General features: G+C 38.2%; 1 protein-coding gene across 3 annotated transcripts in view; it reads right to left on the bottom strand.

Annotated features, from left to right (window-relative positions):
• LOC126251279 (CD63 antigen-like) overlaps nucleotides 1-15,301 on the bottom strand; it is a 422,790-nt gene that overhangs the window by 18,349 nt on the left and 389,140 nt on the right. Inside the window, exons 1-2 of one of the 3 annotated variants that reach the window (XM_049951627.1) lie at nucleotides 1,448-1,560; nucleotides 1,280-1,356 (exon numbers count right to left, since the gene is read on the bottom strand). In XM_049951627.1, coding sequence (XP_049807584.1) covers nucleotides 1,280-1,342 — 63 coding nt within the window. In that variant the 5' untranslated portion in view covers nucleotides 1,343-1,356; nucleotides 1,448-1,560. Of the gene's footprint in view, nucleotides 1-1,279; nucleotides 1,357-1,434; nucleotides 1,561-15,301 lie in introns of those variants that run through there. The other 2 variants (XM_049951631.1, XM_049951626.1) reach the window with 2 other exon arrangements.

The following is a 15,301-nucleotide window of genomic DNA, read 5'->3' as shown; positions in this document are numbered from 1 at the left end:
GGTACTTATGTGATGGCTTTGTGTCCTCCAATCATGCCAAGGTATGAAAAATAATTTCGCAAGTACATTAAATGTGAAAAAGTTACAGAAAATCACAGGGTATTCTCAGCCACAGCTTCATGGTACGACACTAACAGAGCATTCAGATTCAGCTCCACCATCAGTGTCAACAGAAAGAAGGAAATTTTAGGATTTAACGGACCACAGAATGTCGGGTTTGGTGAGCAATTCAACCTCAAGGCTTGTGAATACAATACTGAACAAAGTTGGCTGATTCACACTAGAATTAAACACTATCATGTCCCCCGAATTACCTACGCCACAACACATACGGAGTACGGGAAGTTAGAACCAACCAGGCAACTATTTAGGCCTGGACCACAGATTTCTTAACTAAGGGAATATTCTTTCAACTTTTGTGGTACACAATATGTTTTGAGATAAGAGCAGAAATTTCTGAAACTTACTGTTAAACGCTGCACAGCATAAAACTCTTCCTCTTCAGTACATCGTACTTCTTTTAAACTCTAAACATTAATTCTACTCATTACCGAAATACTGTCATTGACATCTGTCCTATATTTGTGTGCAAGGATTTTCTTTCTTTTAATTACGAGAAGAGTATTTTTTTCTTTTTTTTTTTTTTTTTTTTTTTACGGAGAACCACATACTAATATTTTAGCATTCGCGGCACAGTGAACACAAAGGGTTAATACAAACAATAGCACTGGGCATCAATAATGCATTAAAGACACACAATATTGCTTTAATTTTTTAAGTGAAGTTATAAGCCAACAACGAAGCTCTAGTAAGCGAGGTATCTACTATGCAAATTCGCCACGTACGACTGCTAAGCAAACATTTAGCTACGAATTTTGAATCACAAACCAATTTATGTATCTGGAAATACATACAATACATATGGAAAATTTCTTCCGGGTTATTAACTTCCAATCGTGTATTTTTCTCAAAATGTTGACGACCTCCGCTTACATTAGAAGTATTGGCAATAAAAGGGGTATATTTTTACAAATCAATGTTTCGAATACAACTAAAACGCCTATTTATACACAAGCCAGTGAGTCGCCTGAATTCTACCTCTTACATCTGTCCGAGCGAAGCTAACGAGGGCTAAAAATTCCACTAGGCGCAACAGTTACCGTTGTAAAACATTCTTATTCTTCACACGTGTTAACGTAAACAACAACAGACAAAGTGAAAACTACTTTCCACTCTCACAGTTTATCAAGAAATACAAAGGGAAGCGTGACATACGAACCACAAACAACAGGTTGAATGTGAAGAGTAAATACTTCACGCAGGACATTCCACCAGACACCATGTTGGCTTTTCTTTCTGAAAACAAGAAAACCAGTATATAGAAGAGTTGTAATAAGCCATATGCATACAGTACACCACAGATAAATTTATTACTTAATGTATTAACCTGATTACACTACAACACTTCACAACCACACTGCCCAATTCGCAGTCCACTACGAACTGTCAGTGCCGCTCTCGCGATCCCGTGATGCCGTTCACGCAAGAAAACGGAGTGACGTATTCTTCCGCGAATCAACATCTCTGATACGCTGTTTACTCGTGTAATTCAAAGGGGGAGAGGTACTTCGTAGGTAGTTAACTTGGAAACCGACAGCAGGCAGCTATACCAGTAGAAAACTGCAGATAATTGATTTGAGGGCAATTTTGTAATGTTTGGGCACTATCTCTCATCGCGTAAATATTCATTTCACATGCTTACCTTAATCACGTGAGTGCCCACAAAAGTTGGAAAACGATGGCTTGCTCGATGTTATTGTTGATGATGTTCGTAACTTTTAAGTTAATACATCTATTCGTTTCTTTCTTTCTGTGCAACAGTAGTTAGTACTTTCATTATTATTTGAGGCAACGCGACACATCGTTGTTTCACTAGTGAACTAATTGTTCAAATTTCTGACTTGTCTTGCGTTCGGAAACAGTTTTCTAAAATGTATGAAAGTTTATAGATATGGAGGTGAACTACTCTTTAAGTCTTGAGTGTCCATTTATCATTACCATCACTAAAATCATACATCTATGATTTTTCTGACAATGATTTTTGTGGTAATGATGTTCCGGCTATTGTCTACGGCACATGTGCCCATTGTGTGTGACAGGCCAAAGAAAACAGCAAATGTGCGTCACAAATCACGTTCAAAAGAAGCAAGAAAGTAAAAACGTAGATACAATTATGTCGCTAGGCGTTGAACGTAACAGTTAAATTTTCTTAAATCAAACATGTCATCGTTGTTTACACAGGTCATCACTGATTTTCGTTTTTTTATATGACACTTGTTTCATGCTGACTTTGTTCACCACGATCCAAATATATAGTTGAACGTAACAGTTAAATTTTCTTAAATAAAACATGTCATCGTTGTTTACACAGGTCAACACTGATTTTCCTTTTTTGATATGACACTTGTTTCATGCTGACTTTGTTCGCCCAGATCCAAATACACCATTATTTTTGCCCTGTCACATAGTTTTAGTATTTGTCATCAAAATATTAACAATGCAATATACCCAGTGAAGCTGTTGTACAAATATTTATTTAGAAGTAAACACCACATCGAAGTAATTAATTTTCAATTACTTTGTCTTTGCAGATAAAAAGTATTACATACGACGCTGAACACGGCAGCACTTTCCACTGTTATAATGGTGGGAATCAGATACAAATTACTCAATTACGTGGAGCAAGAGACCTAGGAGAGTCTTTCAGTGGACTGTTTTGTTTTAGTTTATTTCTTGAGCTATAACAATGCAGAGAGAAAGTGTGGTGAACACTCGAGATATATGTAATATTTGTGGACGTTTTATGGTCGGCACACATAGACCAGGTACATATCTCATTTAAAGTGACCAGGCGTTCCAATTTGATTGAGATAGTTACGATTTTTGGAGTATGGTCCCCTTGTCCCCATCGGATTCTGCCGGGATGCTTAAATGGCCCGGTATTTAGAAATCAAATCAAATTCTCAGTCACGTGAGTTCTAGCATTGTGAAAGTATTTGTATTTTATTTCAATGTCATATCCCTAATCTAACATACCGTAGGACGAAATGCGTTTACACGACCTTATATGTGGTGCATTCAAGCTCGAAATCTTCAATAATACTAGCAATGAAGATGGTATTACTCAGCTGCATTTCCCTAGAAGTAACTGTAATGCATTCATGTGTATTTCATTCGCGTAAGTATTATAGGACATCTAGTGCAGGTGATAGATTGTTTATTCACTTTGTTTAGACTGGAATCTTCGCAGTGCCCAAACGCCACTGCAGCTTAAGTGCGGAACTTCAGGAGAAGCAACTAACGTATTCATAATCCAATACCATAAACAATATAACTCTGTTTTTTATTAAATCAAATTTAAGCAAACAAACTCTCGTACATTATCATTAATTTACTTTTAAAAAGGGTATCCATTCATAGTAAAGAGAGGTCGAACATACTACGATGTCCTTTGCACGAAATGTGGAAGCGCGTCTTCTTTTGCGCATGGAGCGACTTATGACATAGAGTATCGTTTCAAAACGAGCAAATACAAGTTGTACCTTCGAGAAATGTTGTTGATGTTGTTGTTGTGGTCTTCAGTCCTGAGACTGGTTTGATGCAGCTCTCCATGCTACTCTATCCTGTGCAAGCTTTTTCATCTCCCAGTACCTACTGCAACCTACACCCTTCTGAATCTGCTTAGTGTATTCATCTCTTGGTCTCCCTCTACGATTTTTACCCTCCACGCTGCCCTCCAATACTAAATTGGTGATCCCTTGATGCCTCAGAACATGTCCTACCAACCGATCCCTTCTTCTGGTCAAGTTGTGCCACAAACTTCTCTTCTCCCCAATCCTATTCAATACTTCCTAATTAGTTATGTGATCTACCCATCTAATCTTCAGTATACTTCTGTAGCACCACATTTCGAAAGCTTCTATTCTCTTCTTGTGCAAACTATTTATCGTCCATGTTTCACTTCCATGCATGGCTACACTCCATACAAATACTTTCAGAAAGGACTTCCTGACACTTAAATCTATACTCGATGTTAACAAATTTCTCTTCTTCAGAAACGCTTTCCTTGCAATTGCCAGTCTACATTTTATATCCTCTCTACTTCGACCATCATCAGTTATTTTGCTCCCCAAATAGCAAAACTCCTTTACTACTTTAAGTGTCTCATTTCCTAATCTAATTCCCTCAGCATCACCCGACTTAATTAGACTACATTCCATTATCCTTGTTTTACTTTTGTTGATGTTCATCTTATATCCTCCTTTCAAGACACTGTCCATTCCATTCAACTGCTCTTCCAAGTCCTTTGCTGTCTCTGACAGAATTACAATGTCATCGGCGAACCTCAAAGTTTTTATTTCTTCTCCATGAATTTTAATACCAACTCCGAATTTTTCTTTTGTTTCCTTTACTGCTTGCTCAATATACAGATTGAACAACATCGGGGAGAGGCTACAACCCTGTCTTACTTCCTTCCCAACCACTGCTTCCCTTTCATGTCCCTCGACTCTTATAACTGCCATCTGGTTTCTGTACAAATAGTAAATAGCCTTTCGCTCCCTGTATTTTACCCCTGCCACCTTTAGAATTTGAAAGAGAGTATTCCAGTCAACATTGTCAAAAGCTTTCTCTAAGTCTACAAATGCTAGAAACGTAGGTTTTCCTTTCCTTAATCTTTCTTCTAAGATAAGTCGTAAGGTCACTATTGCCTCACGTGTTCCAGTGTCTGTTTTTCCATTCGTCTGTAAAGAATTCGTGTTAGTATTTTGCAGCTGTGACTTATTAAACTGATAGTTCGGTAGTTTTCACATCTGTCAACACCTGCTTTCTTTGGGATTGGAATTATTACATTCTTCTTGAAGTCTGAGGGTATTTCGCCTGTTTCATACATCTTGCTCACCAGATGGTAGAGTTTTGTCAGGACTGGCTCTCCCAAGGCCGTCAGTAGTTCCAATGGAATGTTGTCTATTCCGGGGGCCTTGTTTCGACTCAGGTCTTTCAGTGCTCTGTCAAACTCTTCACGCAGTATCATATCTCCCATTTCATCTTCATCTACATCCTCTTCCATTTCCATAAAATTGTCCTCAAGTACATTGCCCTTGTATAGACCCTCTATATACTCCTTCCACCTTTCTGCTTTCCTTTCTTTGCTTAGAACTGGTTTTCCATCTGAGCTCTTGATATTCATACAAGTCGTTCTCTTATCTCCAAAGGTCTCTTTAATTTTCCTGTAGGCAGTATCTATCTTACCCCTAGTGAGATAAGCCTCTACATCCTTACATTTGTCCTCTAGCCATCCCTGCTTAGCCATTTTGCACTTTCTGTCGATCTCATTTTTGAGACGTTTGTATTCCTTTTTGCCTGCTTCATTTACTGCATTTTTATATTTTGTCCTTTCATCAATTAAATTCAATATTTCTTCTGTTACCCAAGGATTTCTACTAGCCCTCGTCTTTTTACCTACTTGATCCTCTGCTGCCTTCGCTACTTCATCCCTCAAAGCTACCCGTTCTTCTTCTACTGTAGTTCTTTCCCCCATTCCTGTCAATTGTTCCCTTATGTTCTCCCTGAAACTCTGTACAACCTCTGGTTTAGTCAGTTTATCCAGGTCCCATCTCCTTAAATTCCCACCTTTTTGCAGTTTCTTCAGTTTTAATCTACAGGTCATAACCAATAGATTGTGGTCAGAGTCCACATCTGCCCCTGGAAATGTCTTACAATTTAAAACCTGGTTCCTAAATCTCTGTATTACCATTATATAATCTATCTGATACCTTTTAGTATCTCCAGGGTTCTTCCATGTATACAACCTTCTTTCATGATTCTTAAACCAAGTGTTAGCTATGATTATGTTGTGCTCTGTGCAAAATTCTACCAGGCGGCTTCCTCTTTCATTTCTTAGCCCCAATCCATATTCACCTACTATGTTTCCTTCTCTCCCTTTTCCTACACTCGAATTCCAGTCACCCATGTCTATTAAATTTTCGTCTCCCTTCACAATCTGAATAATTTCTTTTATTTCATCATACATTTCTTCAATTTCTTCGTCATCTGCAGAGCTAGTTGGCATATAAATTTGTAATACTGTAGTAGGTGTGGGCTTCGTATCTATCTTGGCCACAATAATGCGTTCACTATGCTGTTTGTAGTAGCTTACCCGCATTCCTATTTTCCTATTCATTATTAAACCTACTCCTGCGTTACCCCTATTTGATTTTGTGTTTATAACCCTGTAGTCACCTGACCAGAAGTCTTGTTCCTCCTGCCACCGAACTTCACTAATTCCCACTATATCTAACTTCAACCTATCCATTTCCCTTTTTAAATTTACTAACCTACCTGCCCGATTAAGGGATCTGACATTCCACGCTCCGATCCGTAGAACGCCAGTTTTCTTTCTCCTGATAACGACATCCTCTTGAGTAGTCCCCGCCCGGAGATCCGAATGGGGGGCTATTTTACCTCCGGAATATTTTACCCAAGAGGACGCCATCATCATTTAATCATACAGTAAAGCTGCATGCCCTCGGGAAAAATTACGGCTGTAGTTTCCCCTTACTTTCAGCCGTTCGCAGTACCAGCACAGCAAGGCCGTTTTGGTTATTGTTACAAGGCCAGATCAGTCAATCATCCAGACTGTTGCCCTTGCAACTATGAAAAGGCTGCTGCCCCTATTCAGGAACCACACGTTTGTCTGGCCTCTCAACAGATACCCCTCCGTTGTGGTTGCACCTACGGTACGGCTATCTGTATCGCTGAGGCACGCAAGCCTCCCCACCAACGGCAAGGTCCATGGTTCATGGGGGGGGGGGGGGGGGGTCGAGAAATGTAACGGATTTTTTTCAGCAAGTCGTTCCAAGTGAGCACGAATTTAAACGGCCTGTAACGGAAGGCACACAGGCCTTCCATTTAGTACAAGAGAACCATAGCTTTCATTCAAATGCTAGTAAGTCTAAACTTATTCAAAAATCTTTCGAATCTAAGAACATTTGTGGCCATACAAAATTCGAAATGTTTGTTGTTAACGTGCTTGCTCCACATTGTCGTTATGAATTGCTCGGGAAATGTGTAAAGTACATTGTATTGCTATTGTTTCTGATGCATCTAAATGACGGAAACACAAAAACCTTTGTTGTTCTTGTATGATACATCTTGCCACTTGAAGGCGTATGTGTGAAAATTCTCCAGTTTAAAGAACAGCCTGTTGAAACTGCAGAGATATAAATAACGCTTTTAGTGGTAAAGCTGTAACATTCTGCGAGAAAAATAACATGAAACTTTGTGGGCGGTTTCGAAGAATGACAAACAATATTTTCCACAAATTAAAGGTTTAGCCTGGTCATGACATCAGTGGTGTAGGCTGTGCAGTGCATATTATCACTGTGATATTATCACTCGATGGAAAGTGTATCATTCACAAGATTTTGCCCAACGTATGTTATGTCCACGAAGAAAGCATAGAACAATTCTGTACCTTTTGACGCAGAGTACTAATAGTTACTTTGATACAGCTGTACCATACGGTTGGCCTTGATGCTAGCCATCGGAGAGTTTGTGGCTATGTAATACCACTAAAATCACATTTTTTTGAGTGAAGAAAAGTGCCTAGCAATATTAAAGACATTTTCTGAAAACCTGTTTTCTGAAGTTCTTCGCATGTTTTTACATAATCAGGCATCAACTTTTCATGCAAAATATTGAAGGTAGAAGGACAGCATGTCACATTCGTGGAGGCCGAGAAGCAATTAATGATTTAAGAATAAATATGATAGAAAAACGAAGAACCATATTCATGCCACACACTATAAGAAGTACTTTAAGAAAACTTGAATCTGAGGGGGAGACCATCCGTGAACTTTATGATAGCAGTGCACAATATGCTGAGCAACAGACGAATCAGTTTAAGGCCTTTTCAGACTACAAAGTGCTTTAAGTAAACTTGAATCTCAGGTGGATGTAAATGTTACTGAGTTCACTGAAACCGTCTAAATTTTATGATAGCAGTACACAATATATTGAGCAGTGGAAAGATCATTTTAATGGCTGTTCAGACTACAAATTGCTTCTTTTTAACTATGTACCTACGTGGGATGAGGTGCAAAAATGCTATAATTATCTTGCAAATGTGTTCCCAAGCTGCAAAATGATTATAATGACTTGTTCCAAGAGTGTGTTAATATGCAGCAGTTTGTCACACCTCAGGAAATGGAGTATAGAAAAAACTCTCACTGATAAGTGTCAGGTACAAATGTCCCAGCATTCATATCCAAAATTCTAACTTGTGAAAATATTTATAAGATTAAGGATTTTATGTTGTGTGTTCCCAGTACAAATGCAGCTGTTGAGCATGTCTTTTCTTTGATGAATAAGATATGAACATCTGAGAAAACTAAAGTCAAAGTAGAGACTTTGAAAGTAATACTGATGCTGAAAGTCTATTTGAAATACAGTTACTTGGAATTCTATGCCGTCTTAAACTTAAAGGGAAGCAAACATTTACTGAATCAAATTCAATCATCACAGAAGTATGGAGACGTGAACAACTGAGGGTGTTAAATGCTGTATGTGGTTACCTGCAGTGTGGTATCCTGTTTAATAACTTTTATGATTTAAGTGTGTTATAATTACACAGTAGGCCCTAGTGGTGAATGTACCTATGTTTTATATTATGTTTGTTGTATTATCAGTTGGTACTTGTAAAAATGTACAAAAATTACACAGCATTGTTTCTTTCTGAGCAGTGAGCAGGTACAAAACTGGTTCCAGCCTTGACTACCACTAACATTGTCACCTTGTGTCATTTCTTAAAAGTGTTTATTTTGCTTGTTTGAAGTTAAAATGGGAAATCATAATACGTCATGGGTACCTCATAGAGCGTGTAGCGTTTGTGTTTCAGAGTAAGAAAATGGTCAAAGGGAAAGTTAAGGTCCCTTATTTTTCGAGTTAAAATGGTGTGGCGTTAACTCAAGAACCACATGGATTGCTGTTACTTCTGTATTTGCGAAATAAACGGTTTCAAAACAAAGAACAAAACGCAATGATTTATCTTGATTTGGAGTATGCTAGAAAACCTGTACCGTATGTTGCTGGTGGCCTATACCTATCCTTCCTACGAACCTTCAGACATTACATTCTGAATCAAGTTGTACATCAGATGAGCCCTCTGAAGATTCTGATTGGGCAGGTGCCAAAGACATACCGGTACCCTAACATTTCACATACATTCAGCTAAACGACTTGGTCAGAGATTTAAATCTGTCAAAGATTACTTTAAAACTCTTAGCTTCAAGGCTGAAAAAAAAGAACTTAATTAGCTCCAGAAACAAGGGTAATTTTGTACAGACACACAGAGAAAAATTTGGAACGCTATTTTAGGTAGGAAGACCCATTAGTATACTGAACTGACATTGAAAACCTAATGATCAAGATAGAAACAGATGACTGGATGCTCTTCATTGACTTGAGTAAGATAAATTTAGAAGATCTACATGCAGTACTGAACAACTGACCACAGATATTTTAGGACCTGAAAACTGCCAACCAGCTTATTTGACTAATCGATTTTTGGCTACTGAGTTTACCCAAAGTATTCATGTGCCATCTACTTTCAGTATTGATGTTTATGACAAGGTGACAACTGTATCTCTGAACATACCACAGCCCACTGAAGAACTCAAGGTCAGTGACAAAAGAAATGAGACAATACAGTCAGAAAACATTCAGCCTCATGTCAAAGACCCTCTTCCAAGAAGAAATGTAATGAAACTTACTTAGTGTTTCTGACATACACTCTCATCAAAAAACACTCTTGAAGAAGGTAGATTAATAGACGAAAATGAAGAAATGTAATAGGCCTACAGGAAAATGGTCTAGAAATGAAAGGAAGATAAACTTGAAGAGAAAGGTATTTGACTTGGAAGATTCCAAAGAGCCTGAAGGATATGTTATCTATGATGACTCATCTTGTATTCATCAGAAAAATTTGTGATTGTGAAGATCTGTGGCAAAAAGTCAAAACATTTTAGACATTATGTTGCTAAGGTTTTGGCAGTGCTAAAAGATGGAATCCAAGAATCATTTTAGATATGTATGACTGAAACAAAGAAGTTTATTGCAAGTTACTGATGATGTACTGAAATTCGAGGTTAGTTCCATATCTTTTAATATCGCGTTTTGAGTGACTTTATGTTGTTTTAGTTGTTTATTAGCTTTTTGTGTTAGCTTGTGTCTTTAATTTATTGTTTGTATGTCATTACACTGTATTCCATAGGGTGCAGCGATATGTACTTTGTTTCTGTATGTATACCACTTAATGACACTGTTTCAGTTAACTGCAATGCATGGCTCAGTTAACCTGCTGCAGTTGGTTGAGTGGACCACTTGTTGGTCTCTGCTTTTGTTAATTTTTGGTTTAGGCTCGTACTATTTTTCCCAAACATTCCTTACATAGCAACCAAACCAGGAATTTGTTAAACTTCACTTATTAAGAAAAATAAAAGTAGGAAAAAATTAATGTAAAAGCTCATCCAGTTAACATTACTCAAAATCTTGAAATCAAAATGACATTATTTAATGCCCCCGCCCCCAAAATAACTGTTTTTGTTCATAATGGTTTTACAGAAAGAAAGGGATTAATGACACTACAACAGAAAAGTATTTTTCACTTACTTCGAATATTTTGCAACGCACTGACTGCTGTATTCTCCCTGTCAAATACCTAGTCTTCCAGCTTCAGTATTGTCACATCTTCTGAACTAGTTTGTTACAGTATATATAGAACGACTAGGCTCAGTAGAGTTCGTGAAAACACCACCGTTTTGCATTATCCATTCTCTTTCTGTAGTGACTGAATGGGGGAGTCGAAAGTAGTGACTGAATGGGGGAGTCGAAAGTACTGAGAGACACTTATGTGTTCAGAACATGCAGTAAACATTCGCCTCCATGCTGGGGCACCGACAGATTTTCATGTCAGTAGGGCCATAAAATTTTCTCCATACACCGTGAATTAAGAGTTTTGAGGACATTGTTACCTGCTCACCATTTGCTTCCATTGGTTTCTACAGTGCACATTTCAGTAACTTGTAATTGTAATACACTCATTCCATTGGCATCTATAGGGCGTGACGATCCCAAGTCACACACGCTATATTCCTCCTGTTCCTCCTGCCTCTTTCTTCCATTCAGTGATAGCCATCACTCTGCAGTCTAAGGTCATCTCATCTTGCCATTTACGTCAGAGCTGACCAGAAGATCTCATGTCTTCCATGTTTTCCCGTCATACATATTCTAGCAGGGCCGTTCTGACAATTTGGCCTGCCCACTGCAAAAGTATCGCTTTGGTGATGTTTACTGCTGAGAGTTGCTTAGCTAGCTCAGCTAGTTCTGCATTGGATCTCCAAATCCATCTTCATGTTGCTTAATCAACTATTGGCCCAAAAACTTTCTGTACACTTTATTAATAAAGACTGATAGTTGGTGCTCTTTTCTTTTCGTAACGCTCGATGTTTCCACACACTACAGTACTGGCCTGATGATTGTGTTGCGGCGTTTCAGCTCGGTCTTTCTGGTCAGGAGTTTTAAGGATGGATGTCTTTGGAGGGAAAAATGAACTCTGCTTTCTGTAGTACAATTTAACATCGACATGTCTTCTATTACAGTAGTTTACTTTCACACCACGTCATTTGAAGTTGAGAGTGTTTTTGAAAGTGTAGTTTTCTATATGAAGGCCATCACGTTATTTCATAGTAATGTTCTCCTTTTGTATGATCATGTATTCTTTTTCTTCATTAATTTTCAAGACGATTTTCACGGCAGTTTCATTTAGTTTTTTGAAACGTGTTTTAATTCCATAACTGCTATTTCCTACTAAAACTATGTCATTATATATGCGAGTTTATTTGGTTGGTTATCTGTGATGTTGCCATTTGTTTCTCTCACTACTTTCTCCATGAAAGATGAAGCTAAGTAGGGGGTAGCGTATCACCTTGCTTCAGTCCAGTTTTTCTCAAAACAGTCTGATAACGAGCTGCACTATGTCACTTTCTCCATACACGATTTGACCAGGCTTATGCGCTTCTTAGCTATTTCACATTCTGCCATAATCGCCTATACTATTTCACTCTACACTCAATCGTAGGTACTCTAGGAGTCAATGAACAGTTAATGTACATGCTGTTGTACCTCCACAATCGTTTTCAGCAGTACCATTCTGTTAATCCCCTGTTAAGCCTTCAGTATAAGTGGTGAATTTTTGAAATGTTGTACTTTGTAGGCTGTGACTAGTAGGGAAGGCCATCATGTTGTCCTCAGTAATTCCTGCAGTTTCGATTATCTCCTTTACTGTGTATAGGTACTATGGTTGATTTCTTCCACTCATTTGATATTTTTACATCTCGCCAAATTGGTTAAGAATAAGATGAAAGTATTTCCCATGAAGTTTACGATCATCAAATTTCAGCAATTCCATTGGTATTTCGTCGGTTCCGACCGCTTTGTGTTTTTTTAAAAATTTTTTACATACTGTTGTGAACCTCTTCGTATTTTGTGCCATTTACAAGAGATTCAACTGCTGGAGGGCAAGTTCTTGCCTGTTTGTTTCCTGCTTTAGGGCAGTTCAGTAGGTAGTCAAAATATTCTTTTCAAGATGTCATATATATCTGATCCAGCGATAACGTTACCGCTGATGTCGCAAACAGCTGTTGTTCGCTATATCCCTTTCTGGTGTTATTTATGCTGCCAAATGCGGATGTTGTTTTCTTTCTTGTCGCTGTAGTGTGCTTCAGGCATACCCTTTTTTTCTCTTCGTAGAATCTTCCTTGTTTCGTACTGTGTCTCCATGTAGCCATGTCGTAATACTTCGTTTTCCTGTCTTGTGGGCATGCCTTCCTGGCTAAGAAGCTAGTTTCTACTGCCGTTTTACATATACATATGAACCATTTCTTTTTCTTATTTTCTACTTTCGTTAATGTATTTTCTGCTGACGTTTGAATCACTTTCTTGAAGTCTGTACAGAGTCCATTAATGTCTGTAGTTTTACTGTCATACACGTCTGCTGTTGTTTTGTCAAATGTTTCAGATACCGTATGTTGCTCATTTCCTATTGATACTGAAAAGTTTTAGGATTATCCCTCAACGGCAGCACTTAGTGCTACGCTGTGCGTCGTTCGTGTTTTATGTGATTTGTTTTCAAATTTGACTTCCATACATGCTACCACCAAGTTATGGTCAGAGCCCACGTCAGCTCTTCGGTCAGTGGTACAAACAAGGTAGTAGTATAATTATAGCAAAAGCTGGTTTAAATTCCCAAATGTTACTTTTTCCCGCCATTTTCCTTGTTTGCTGTTGGTCCCATCATAACCGTATTCTCTTAGTTAATTGGTTTCCTGCCATTAAAAACTTCGTATGGATGACATTTCCTACATTTTGCACTTTTGAACCACTACCACGAGTTTCAACATCGATTGATGTGGGATCTACGTCGTGTTCTGGCTCACACACAACCAGTAGGGTAATGCATAACATAAACTGGTAGCCTGCAGTTTGTTTCAGAATCTAAATCATCTTGTGTTCTATGAGAAATGTGGCATTATTAGGGGCACTTTCAAAATGTTTCCGCAGTTCGTTTTCCTTTTAAAGGCAAGTCATATAATGAACGAAACGATACGCAAGAGCTAACTGATTTCGACTTAGCGCTATCAACCTGTACTAATTTTGCAGGTTTCTTACTGGCGTGTTCTTCTGCACTCTTGGTAGGTATTTTTCATCATCATTTAACAAAACTACTGGACTTCTTAACTGCAACTTTATGCCACTCAAGATTCGTACGAATTCTAAGAGATTCGTGAAACTTTTTGAAATTTCTGTAGTCCTATTGTGAAAGCGGCATGATGACTCTAAATGTTCTCTTTTACACGATCTACGTCATTCTTGAAATTATACTTTTGGTCAGGTTGCCGTACATTCAGTAAAATCTACACTCTTGGACAGCGTCGGCCTTAGCTGGCAGGGGCACTTTGCAAAATTTCTCCGTGGGGCTTTACCGCTTCTGTCAGTCACTACGTTTACATGCGACACATCTTCCGGAAGACAAAAACCGAACTTCGGAAACCGTTTTTTGGTGTCGCGTTTATATGTGATGACCCGTAGCGGATTTCCTAGCCCAGTTAAGTATGGCGCCTGGAAAACAGCTGTTACAATCTTTGATTTAGTCAGCACAATCGCAATTTATCTTCAATTAGACCCGGTGTAAACAGATTCAGTCTAATGTTTCTACTTATCCTCCACTGTACAAAAAGTCACTCCGTCCATATTAGCCGAAAATTTGTAAGAACGAACGAAACCTGACAGCTGAAGCACGTTTCAAAACCGGTTACGTTTACGTGGGGGCGAAAATCAATTGCGAAATTGGAAAACCGGCACCAGAACCGGATTTCCAGAATCAATTTTGCAGTGTTTACATGACCGCCCAGAAGCAGTATTGGGAAATGGGTTTAGGAAATCCAGTTTTGGGAGCCCCGTGTAAACAGGGTGAATTACTCCCCCCACTCCCTCCTTATCACTCCTCCGACACAAATGATACACTTTTTCCAGATTTAAAAGGATCGGAAGTTTCGTCGTTGACTTATTACTAATATATCAAAAAGCTATTAGTACAGCAGAGCTACTGTTATGTAGGAAAATAATTCACAGGAAAAGCAATCTTAATACGTATGGTAATTAGTAAAATGTTTATAATAAAAACTAACTTACCTATGGGAATCCTTCGAATTTAATGAAATTCAAACAAAGTTCACTTCACTGTTCTCTGTACTCACATGAAATTAAATGATTTGTGAGTTATGAACACTAAGAGTTTCCTGCTTTTTATATTTTGCACAAAACGTCTTTTCCTCGCTTTTTGATGAGCAACAGAATCATAAAAATTCAATTTTGAAACCACGTTATGCTCCTCTAACAAAATAACAAGTGAAAACAAGTGTTCTCGGAAGATGCTGTTGCTGAAATGGTTCTTGATTAACTATCAACTTCAAACATGAAAGCTCCTTTTAGAGGAGACGACAGTCACTGGTATGGTTAGCAAAATTCTGTATGCCATATAAATTTTGGGAATTATGTTTCCAATTCCCTTAAAGTATTCCAGTATTAGCACTGGAGTTTCACATGCTTGGGCACCATTTTTCTGAACACTCTGATTTTTGTGAAAAACAATGATTTACAAACATTCACCATTTATGTGTACACT

This window comes from Schistocerca nitens, chromosome 1 (assembly GCF_023898315.1).
Source record: "Schistocerca nitens isolate TAMUIC-IGC-003100 chromosome 1, iqSchNite1.1, whole genome shotgun sequence".
NCBI classification, from domain to species: domain Eukaryota; kingdom Metazoa; phylum Arthropoda; class Insecta; order Orthoptera; family Acrididae; genus Schistocerca; species Schistocerca nitens.
The sequence above is the reverse complement of the archived record's forward strand: the minus strand, read 5'-3'. Positions and strand labels throughout refer to the sequence as shown.